The sequence below is a fragment of the Anneissia japonica genome, unplaced genomic scaffold, assembly GCF_011630105.1.
Source record: "Anneissia japonica isolate Jap-2015-1 unplaced genomic scaffold, ASM1163010v1 scaffold288040_len302811_cov187, whole genome shotgun sequence".
NCBI classification, from domain to species: domain Eukaryota; kingdom Metazoa; phylum Echinodermata; class Crinoidea; order Comatulida; family Comatulidae; genus Anneissia; species Anneissia japonica.
Window position 1 is genome coordinate 298400 of NW_022715091.1, and position 11957 is coordinate 310356.

The following is an 11957-nucleotide window of genomic DNA, read 5'->3' on the forward strand; positions in this document are numbered from 1 at the left end:
CTAAATATAAGCATTTTCATCATGGTTTTATTTATTACAAACATATTCTTTCACCATCTATACACATTGAGGCCCTTCTTTTTGGTTAAAATGATCTATCTTAAATTTGTCTTTCTTGAGTTTGGAACTATTATGTGTTTAAATAACTTAAAAGGATAAAACTAAAAGAGCCCTAAAAAATGCGCGCCAAGCGCGCAAAATATTTTTGTATTTTTAATTCTAATTTCGTCGGAATTGATGAAAACTCCCTAAAATGAGCAATTTATAGAGGAAATTGGCGTACCGTAACAAGAAAGTCGCGCAAAGAATTTGAGAATTTTAGGCACTTTCAGAGGATGCATTTGTCAAGGGGTGGGGAAAGATTTTCCAAAGAGGGATATTTTCCCCTTGTCCCCCGGTGTTTTTAATTCTAATTTCGTTGGAATTGATCAAAACTCCCTAAAATGTGCAATTTTTACAGAAAATTGGGCCATTTTGAGGTTTTTAGGCACTTTCAGGGGATAAAAGGGCATTTATAAAGGGGTGGGGAAGATTTTTCAAAGATAGATATTTTCCCCTTGTCCCCCATTGATTGCGCCATCGGGCAGCATAGATCAAAGGAGTTATGACAGTTTTTGAAGTGCAGAAGGGGTTGCAGGGTGTTGTGAGTCTGGTCATTATGACATCTTCCTTTTTATTCTTGTCTGTATTTTTCTCTTCATTTTCTTTCCTTTTCTTTTCCTCTTCTTTCTCTTTCCTTCCCTCTCCCCTCTTTCTTTTCTCTTATTACCCAGTCCGGTACGAAGGCTTGGTCAGCCCGGTAAAAATCGTCAGGGGAGGGGCAGTTTTCCCCTGCCCCCGCGCCTGTTACGACACTGGCTAACACGCCAATCGTCCCCCCAATGAAAAATATTTTACTACGCCACTGGGCACACACTGAATCTTACGAATCCGTCTCCGCTTTTTGTGAGCGCTTCACGTTGTTGATTGTCAACGGTAGAATGAGTGGATTTTGATTTAATAGTTGCGTAATTTACTCGCGTTGGCCGACGATAATCAGCGCTTTTCAGATACTGATAATTCTTCAAACAGTATTTTATGATTATTTTTGTTTTGGTAAGGCATGCGATTCCGCAATTCAGTGGCCGCGCATAAAATTAAAGGTACCTTACTATTATACAATGATACAAATAATTTAAACGTATCTGAATACTGTATAACAATGAACTTTTCACATCAAATGTTGAATGCCTAAGTAATTTTCGACATGTTAGTTACAAGAAAGTATGTGTTATACATATGATATGTGTATATACGTTTTATTGAACCCATTTCTTCATAAAAAATCAATATAAATATTGTTTTTATTCTCTTAATAAGGAGAAAGGTTGACCGGAGCTGTTGTTAGTGTAGGCAATGACAAAACTTCACCTTTTACTGGAAATACGCAATGTGGACCTACAGTTACACAAACAATGACATATAGACGCCCTATAATAATGAGATGCAATCCACCTATTGCAGGACAATATGTCAGTGTATATTTACATGGAAGTGAACCTCTTTCTCTTTGTGAAGTGGAAGTATATAAAGGTATCATCATTTGTTTTTTAGGCGTAGGTGTAAAATCAGTTAACCATGGTTAACTGATGGTATGTGCCATCCCTAGTCGTCAGTATACATATTATGAATGTCCGCAATTAACTATTTACTCACTAAAGATTGTTTAAAATGCTAGTGTTTTTTCCGGGGAGGAAAGGGGCGATTCCTTGACGAGAAAGCCGATTTTCCCGACGGAACCATAAGTTGAAGGGACGAGGGGCAGCCCAAAACCCCTAAGAGGGAGTCTAAAAAAGGCGAAGAGAGAATTGAGACCCAGATCTTCTGCTAGGCCTTTCGTTTTGAAGTTCGAATCCGATTAGAGGCAATTGATTTTACAGTCCATCGGTACGCCAATACAACATTATTCGTCGAAAACATTTGAAAAAGAGGCAATTGTGAACACACACTTCGCTTATGCACCTTAAAAGACAAAACGGGGTCTCCAGAGAGATATTTCTAATAATATCCAGATGGGGCGATTTTTTTCGAACTCACAGAATGCTCTCTTATATACATTTTGTTTTACAGATATAAGTAATCCTGTACTGAAATGCCCTGAAGATATTGTCGTAAGTGCTAGTCTTAACCAGTCAATTATTCCAGTTACATGGAGTAACCCTACTGTGATGGACAATATCGATTCTGGTCTAATGGCTATCTGCACTCCAGCCTCTGGTTCCTTATTTGAAATTGGGTTTACTAAGGTGAATTGTTCTGCAACCGATGTATCTGAAAATGCTGGACACTGCTCATTTGTTGTTAATGTTGCAGGTTAGAACGTTGTAACGTCCGTTTTAATGAGAAATATGATGGTATTACTAATTATATATATATATATATATATATATATATATATATATCTGTGTGTGTATGTATATGTATACATTTATGGACACTCCTAGCTCTCTACTTTAATCAAGCACTATTCACACCTTCTTTGTTTCAAATGAAAAAACAATAGGTCACCGACGATCACCAACTCTATTTAAGCAGGTTAGAACATTGTAACGTCTGTTTTAATGAGAAATATGATGGTATTACTAATTATACTAATGTTGATGTGATGATGATGAATTTTACTAAAAGTGTCATTTCCTGTCTCTTATACACATCTAGATGTGTATAAGAGACAGGTTGATAGGCTTAATTTAATTATAGTTTGCTTACAATAGATTATTCGTTAGAAATGATGACTATGTTTAGACCACAATTTCGCTTAAAATTTGTAACTGATGTATCAACCTTAAAGCTTGGAAAACAATTTAGATTATCCATAAGTAATTTCATGTAACTTTCTGCATGCTAGAGAACAGAACATTTATCAAAGGTCTACTTGAAAGGACATCTACCAATGTATTTTCATGGAATATACTTACTGAGGGATACTCAGATATTTTTTGGTTCATAAAAAGATACACTCATTTGCCTTTCACTAGCCTAATAATGAAAGTAAATAGAAATAAGTAATGTAAATGTAATGTAAAATAGAATACAAATCCATTATGCCAAACATTAGTCCATCAGTCAACATGTTTAATTATGCCATATAATCCTTCTTGAAAGAAGAAGTTTACCTATTGTTTTAAAAAAAAATCTATATAGATGATGAGGAGCCAACCCTCGAGTGTCCTCAGCATATTATAGTAAACAATTCTGTTGATCAGTCTGAGAAACCAGTAACTTGGAAGGAACCGACAGTGACTGACAATGTACATATCGGTATGTCAGCAAGTTGTACACCAGCATCTGGATCCGTCTTTGATGTTGGTTCAACTATCGTCACCTGTTCTGCTACTGATGGTGCTAGTAACGAAGGAAGCTGTTCATTTGTTGTCCATGTCGAAGGACAGGAATTTCCTTCATGTAAGAACTTTATGTAATGTATATAATTTTGCTATACCTCATAAAAAAAAGTCTAAATGCGCTGTTTAGTGATCAAATAGACTTAAAATGTTTTTAAAAAAATGTGTTTTGAAACGTTTTTTTAATTTTGAGAGAAGGTGATGTTCAAACTTCAAAAGGCTGGGGCGTCCATAGTATTGGCCCAGTAACAGGAAATGCTCTGTTGCTATAAGATATCAATCGACTATATAGAGTGTTAAAGAACAACTGTGCTGGTGGAAGATCAAGAGAAGGAGGAATAAAATAAATTTAAAAAATAATAAAGTAAACATTTTCTATTTACTTTTTTGAGCTCACTATTCTTACCTTGACTCGTGCTTACAACTGAGACAGCAGAAAATTAAGAGAAAGCAACGTTTTGTTTTGAAATAATTGTAATATTTTGTAAGCCTAATGAAATTATTCGAAGATTGCAGGTATTTAATGGTATTAAGCCCAATGATGAAAATATGATAATACTTCTGATATCTAACATATTTTATATTTAACATAAATGATATTTTCATGTTTTACAAATAGTCAGATCGATCTTTATATCTAGGATTTTTTTTTTCAAATTTTATATATCGCAAGAATGTATAGGTAAAACGGCATCAAATAATTTACTTGAATTAAGAAACGAAATGTATTGAGTCCAAAACATTGGCAACACAAAGCAGGGACGTATTCAGTGGGGAGCCGCGGCTTCCCCCTCCCCCCTTTGTACACAGTGTTAAAATTTTAAAGCTTATTCTTGAGCCAATACAAATTCTTTCCTGGGATCACTCAAAATGAATACTTCTAAACATGTAAATATGCATCAGTACACGTTATACATAGGCCTAATAGAACTCATAGGCCTAAGCGTGATTAAAAAAAAATCTTAAATCCATAAATCTCAGGCCAGGTCTTTTAAGATAGAAATGCGATACTGTGGTTCAATTTCGTTTTTATCCTTTTGCAAGTTTCTTTAAATGATTGTTTAATAATACTACTACTAATAGTAATAATAATAATAACAATGATGATGATGACAATAGGATACATCCCCGGCTAAGTCCCCGCCACACCGCCGTAGTCCTGGGAAAATGCCTCGCTAATAAATGATTGGAGGATAAAACCTACTTGAAGGTTTAGCCTACAGTAGGTCTGAATCGGAGAAGCAACGTGAGAGCTAGGCCAAGGAGATGAGGTTCCTTGATGGAAGCACTACGCGTGCGTATCACTTAGCAGTTTCCATGGAAGTTTGGACTACAATTGACAAGTGCATAATCTGTCTCTTATACACATCTAGATGTGTATAAGAGATAGATTTTTCAGTGGGATTGAGCACTGTTTCACAAAAAATCATTTATATATATATATATATATATATATATATATATATATATGTATGTATGTATGTATGTATATATATATATATATGTATATATATAGTTGATAGACTTAATTTAATTATAGTTTGCTTACAATAGATTATTCGTTAGAAATGATGACTATGTTTAGACCACAATTTTGCTTAAAATTTGTAACTGATGTATCAACCTTAAAGCTTGGCAAACAATTTAGATTATACATAAGTAATTTCATGTAACTTTCTGCATGCTAAAGAACAGAACATATATTACTGATTATCAAAGGTCTACTTGAAAGGACAGCTACCAATGTATTTTCATGGAATATACTTACTGAGGGATACTCAGATATTTTTTGGTTCATAAAAAGATACACTTATTTGCCTTTCACTAGCCTAATAATGAAAGTAAATAGAAATAGGTAATGTAAATGTAATGTAAAATAGAATACAAATCCATTATGCCAAACATTAGTCCAGCAGTCAACATGTTTAAGTATGTCATATAATCCTTCTTGAAAGAAGAAGTTTAGCTATTGTTTTGAAAAAAAATCTATATAGATGATGAGGAGCCAACCCTCGAGTGTCCTCAGCATATTATAGTAAACAATTCTGTTGATCAGTCTGAAAAACCAGTAACTTGGAAGGAACCGACAGTGACTGACAATGTACATATCGGTATGTCAGCAACATGTACACCAGCATCTGGATCTGTCTTTGATGTTGGTTCAACTATCGTCACCTGTTCTGCTACAGATGGTGCTAGTAACGAAGGAAGCTGTTCATTTGTTGTCCATGTCGAAGGACAGGAATTTCCTTCAGGTAAGAACTTTATGTAATGTATATAATTTTGCTATACCTCATAAAAAAAAAGTTTAAATGCGCTGTTTAGTGATCAAATAGACTTAAAATGTTTAAAAAAAAATGTGTTTTGAAACGTTTTTTTAATTTTGAGAGAAGGGGATGTTCAAACTTCAAAAGGCTGGGGCGTCCATAGTATTGGCCCAGCAACAGGAAATGCTCTGTTGCTATAAGATATCAATCGACTATATAGAGTGTTAAAGAACAACTGTGCTGGTGGAAGATCAAGAGAAGGAGGAATAAAATAAATTTAAAAAATAATAAAGTAAACATTTTCTATTTACTTTTTTGAACTCACTATTCTTACCTTGACTCGTGCTTACAACTGAGACAGCAGAAAATTAAGAGAAAGCAACGTTTTGTTTTGAAATAATTGTAATATTTTGTAAGCCCAATGAAATTATTCGAAGATTGCAGGTATTTAATGGTATTAAGCCCAATGATAATACTTCAGATATCTAACATATTTTATATTTAACATAAATGATATTTTCATGCAGAACATGTTTTACAAATAGTCAGATCGATCTTTATATCTAGAATTTTTTTTCAAATTTTATATATCGCAAGAATGTATAGGTAAAACGTCATCAAATAATTTACTTGAATTAAGAAACGAAATGTATTGAGTCCAAAACATTGGCAACACAAAGCAGGGACGTATCCAGGGGGGAGCCGCGGCTTCCCCGATCACTCAAAATGAATACTTCTAAACATGTAAATATGCATCAGTGCACGTTATACATAGGCCTAATAGAACACATAGGCCTAAGCGTGATTTTAAAAAAAATCTTAAATCCATAAATCTCAGGCCAGGTCTTTTAAGATAGAAATGCGATACTGTGGTTGCAAGTTTCTTTAAATGATAGTTTAATAATACTACTACTATTAGTAATAATAATAATAATAATAATAATAATAATAATAATAATAATAATAATAATAATAATAACAATAATGATGATGACGATAGTATTGATATTAATATTAATAACAATAAAAAGTGAAGAAAATTGTGCTAAATGCGAAAAAAGTTGTGATTTGTTGATCATGATATAGTATATATAGTTAAAGCTTAGTAAGCTATAATTAAGCCTAAGTTGTCCTGGATATTAAGTAGATCCCTGATAAAAGATCATGAGAAATTTGTTGGCGTTTCATTTTGACTATAATGGTAATGTGATGATGATGAATTTTACTATATAAAAGTTTCATTTTCGGCCATCTCGAGAGGTACTATTTCCTCAAATGTTCTCACCTCAGCCCAGCCATGGTGGGGCAGAGGTGGTTGTGAAATCACGTTTTTGAAGTAGGCCTATGCAAAGCACATATTCAAAGACAATGTTTTTAATCTTTGTTTTCTATGGTATACACACACACATTAATAAGATCTCTATGGTTGTCAAAAATTTCTGATAAAAGATCGTGAGAATTTTTTTTGGCGCTTCATTTTGACTAATGGTGATGTGATGATGATGAATTTTACTAAAAGTGTCATTTCTGGCCATCTAGATGTACTATTTTCTCACCTCAGCTCCAACCATTGTGGGGCTGAGGTGGGTGTCGACTCACAAAATGCCCTCCCCCTCCACCTTTCAAAACAGATCTGTGCCCTTCCCTGGGTATGACATTAAACTCCATCGAGTCGGCTCCTGATGTATGTCTTAGTGACATATCTCTATGGTTGTCAAAAGTCCCTGATAAAAGATTCTGAGAATTTTTTTTGGCGCTTCATTTTGACTAATGGTGATGTGATGATGATGAATTTTACTAAAAGTGTCATTTCTGGCCATCTAGATGTACTATTTCCTCAAATTTTCTCACCTCAGCTTCAGATCTCTATGGTTGTCAAAAATCCCTGATAAAAGATCGTGAGAATTTTTTTTGGTGCTTCATTTTGACTAATGGTGATGTGATGATGATGAATTTTACTAAAAGTGTCATTTCTGGCCATCTAGATGTACTATTTCCTCAAATTTTCTCACCTCAGCTCCAACCATTGTGGGGCTGAGGTGGGTGTCGACTTACAAAATGCCCTCCCCCTCCACCTTTCAAAACAGATCTGTGCCCTTCCCTGGGTATGACATTAAACTCCATCGAGTCGGCACCTGATGTATGTCTTAGTGACTGCTGTTTGTTTTTAGGATGTGATCTGGTTTTTCGTCCATTTTTCGTAATTATGACTTTTCTGGATAAGAATGTTTTGAGCAGAGGGGGATTCAAGGGCCCCCCCCCCCCCCCCTTCATTATTTTAAGGAAAAAAGAAAGAAAAATATATTCAAATTGAAGTGCGAGAGTGTAATTTCCGGCCATCTAGAGATGACCTAATCATAAATTTTCTTACCTCAGCCCCAAACATGGTGGGACTGAGGTGGGTGGTTCCTCGGTCTGTGAAAGTCCCTCCCTGGTTCACCTCTCTTTCAAATTCCTGGATCTGCCACTGTTGATTTATTATATAATTATTTTTGCGCTTATTTATAATGCGTCTTTTGCAATTTTCACTTTATCCTCTCAAACAGTCCCAAGAACGTTCAGAGTGCGCTATTTCACAGGGGACGAACACAGGGGGATTCGCCCCTTGACCCCGCCGGGGTCATACGTAATTCGCATAACGGCTCCCTCCCTTTCAAAATCCTGGCTACGTCCCTGACACAAAGTGAACCAGGTGTACAATGTATACATATCTCTCTACATTTGATGAAATCATTTTATAAGATACAATTAGCAATGTATTTGAATAATATTATCAATACTACATCCTCTGTGTATTTAAATGTATTAAAAAGAGGAAAACAATGATTCATTAAACTTCGATATGATTACAAAGATTTAGATGAGGAGGAGCCTGTCATCTTGTGTCCTGCAAATATTTTGGTGAACAGTGGTGTCGACCAGTCGTCGAATCCAGTAACTTGGAGTGAACCTACAGTGACTGATAATGTAATTACCGGTTTATCAGCAACATGTACACCAGAATCTGGATCTGTCTTCGATGTTGGTTCAACTATCGTAACCTGTTCTGCTACTGATGGTGCTGGTAATGAAGGAAGCTGTTTGTTTGTTGTCCATGTTACAGGACAAATAAACACTGCAGGTATGAAGTAACCACTTGCGAATGTAGTCTTGGTGGTCATTTACAATCACGACGAAATAACATTATAATGATGTAGTATGAAGATGCCATTACTCCATTTCATACAATCAACTACTAAACTGCATACCATTACTGAGATAATATTCTCCTAATGACGATTGAAGCAACTCAATCTGAAACGTGGAGAAATTCTCAACAAAACAAGTGCTCTTTTCAGAACTCTCTGCGTGGTGTACCGCACGCATTTAATTATATTATTATTACTTCGCCATGCAAACTTTCTAAGGATACCATTACTCTTGTAAGGCACATTTTGTAAAATTATAAAATGTAAAAATTTCCTACCAGTGGCGTATTGGTCTATCTTGTAATCGGTCACCTACTGTACGTGCACCTCAGGGGATACGGCACAGTTTTTAGATGGAAAAACATTGAGATAATTAATGCTGCACGGAAAATAATATTAAACTGTGTCCATTTAAATATGCGTTAGAAGTGCTCATAAATTGTATAAGTAGTATAAGTAGTATCGGTGACGATATAAATCACAGTGCGCCCAGCATGCTCCCTGCTGCTGTTATTACTACAGTTACTGCTACTGCTTTTACTACTACTGTGCTGCCACTACTACATGCTGCTATGCTGCTCCTACTATTAGCTGCTTAGTGCTTGTACTGTATGCTGGAATGAAAGAATGCCAAGACACGTGGCTGTAACAATGGATACTGCCGGATAAAGGAGCGGCCGAGCCTGCAAATACGTCGTCTGTAGATAAAGAACAATTTAGAAAATGTATTACTGTACATTAAACACATAAAAATATACAAGTTCTAAAATAATTGTATTATTCACTTCTTTGAGGCTGAGCAAAGTTTTAAATAAACACCGAAAATGGAACTCCCGGGGAAAAAAAGTGGTATTCTCTATCTTTTGCCGACGGATGGCCCAGGGTTTTGTTTTTTATAAAGTAGGTCCATTTTCGCATCATATTCTATATATATACCGGTTTGAGTCAAGAAGACACTGCTGGGCGTCTTAAACTGTGGTGGCAGACTTTTCCTCTCATTCGACTCTCTTTCTGTCCCTCCTGTTTTCAACATATCCTTATAATATATATATGTATAATATATAAATTAATATTGTACAAAATACAAAATAAAAATATATTGTGTGACATGATTGTGATAATTATGTATTTTCTTCTTAAAGCAAAAATCCATAGTGGAAATAAAACTGATAATAGTGGCTACTTGATAGCAGTTGTTATTCTTGGTGTGATGCTTTTAGTTTTGACGTCAACGTTCGTCATCGTATGCAGGTATTGTTTAATAGACCGTCAATTTTCATTACTAATTGCTATTGAAGTTTTCAGCGTTACAAAACTATAATTATGAATAAATTCTGTCACAGCCTATCTGACTTTTATAAATATAATGCATAATATATATATATATATATATATGAAACACAAGCGATAAAACTTTGAATATCCTATTTAACACCCAAAGTTTGATAAAATTCGTCTATTATTTGCCGACTTCAAAAGTATTGTTGACGGTTAGCGAAGACAAGTATTTAAATTCATTATGGTTTTTGTAATGTTATTAAATCTTCCTAAAGTTATTGATATTTAGTTTTGGCGATGCAAGTGAAAATTGTTATCGCTACGTTAGATTGTAATTGTTTAGCAAGCTCGCTATTAAGTTGTATTGTAATACTTTGTATGGTTGCCACACACAACTCATGAGCTTGTAGGACGCAAGCAAACAAAAATATCATTATTTAAATTGCGAACTTAGTATAGGCCTATATTGTTCTTAGCCTCTTATTCACGTTGGGGTCTTACTATTAAAATACTAAATCATTATTAAATGAAATAAATATTTAATGGTCATTGAACTTCTATTTCAGATATTATAAACGTGTTGAACCTCGCTTTTTATTCATTTATATCCGCTCTGGTCTACCATTGAGCACTCTGCTTGTAATAATTGCGATAGTTTACTTCAGTTATATATCTGTCTCTTATACACATCTAGATGTGTATAAGAGACAGGGATAAACATCAGTACTCGTTCATCGCTTTTGACGTGGTCGAATTTTATCCATCTATTTCTATGAATCTACTGAATGATGCATTAGACTTTGCATCCCGGCACGATAATATCACCGAAGAAGAACGTGAAATAATTTTTCCATACTAAAAGGTCCTGCTTGTACAACTCAGATGAAGCGTGGGGCAAAAAAACATCAACCACACTATTCGACGTCACTATGGGCAGCTATGACGGAGCCGAGACATGCGAATTAGTAGGTTCCTTCCTTCTGCATAAAGTCACAGAAAAACACGGTAACAACTTCGGTCTTTACAGAGATGATGGTTTAGGAGTTACTAATGCCTCACCTCGCCAGGTAGAAATAATCAAGAAAGATCTGTGCAACATATTCAAAAATCACGGCCTAAAAATCACAATCGAAGCCAATAAAAAAGTAGTAAACTTCCTTGACGTCACATTGAACTTAAATTCCGGAAAGTATATGCCATATTCAAAACCCAACAACACGCCGCTATACGTCCACAGCAAATCCAATCACCCACCAGGAATTCTCAAAAATATCCCAGAATCAATAAATAGACGCCTATCCGAAATTTCGTACGACGAGCAATCATTCAATGACGCAGCACCACTTTACCAACAGGCCCTCAATAAAAGCGGATACAATTATAAGCTCAAATTTTCACCATCGCAAGAACCCATCAACGAGAAGCACAGCCAATCCCGCAAACGTAACATAATTTGGTATAACCCATCGTACAGCACGAGTGTTGCCACCAATGTCGGGAAAACTTTCCTCGAGGCTTTAGATCAAGCATTCCCACAAAATCACACACTACATAAATTGTTTAATCGAAACACTGTCAAAATTAGTTACAGTTGCACTGGAAACCTTAAACGGACCATTGATGGCCACAACAAAGCAACCATAAACAAGAAAACAAATCAGCAAACCAACAAAGGATGCAACTGCAGGAAGCCCGAAGAATGCCCAATGTTTGGCCACTGCCTCAAAGAATGTGTTATCTACCAGGCAACGGTTACAACTAATAACAAACCAAACCAAACATACGTAGGACTCACAGAAAACGCATTTAAGACAAGATAAAATAACCACAAAGCCTCCTTC

At 35.3% G+C, this 11957-nt stretch overlaps 1 protein-coding gene across 1 annotated transcript in view; it reads left to right on the top strand.

Moving 5' to 3' along the window:
• The window catches only part of LOC117109160, a 17035-nt gene extending 6060 nt beyond the window's left edge, over positions 1–10975 (top strand). Inside the window, exons 4-10 of the mRNA XM_033251412.1 lie at positions 1360–1572; positions 2110–2352; positions 3184–3444; positions 8505–8771; positions 9981–10089; positions 10683–10695; positions 10811–10975. Of these exons, the coding sequence (XP_033107303.1) occupies positions 1360–1572; positions 2110–2352; positions 3184–3444; positions 8505–8771; positions 9981–10089; positions 10683–10695; positions 10811–10975 (1271 nt within the window). The remainder of the gene's footprint in view (positions 1–1359; positions 1573–2109; positions 2353–3183; positions 3445–8504; positions 8772–9980; positions 10090–10682; positions 10696–10810) is intronic.
• Positions 10976–11957: the final 982 nt, after the last annotated feature.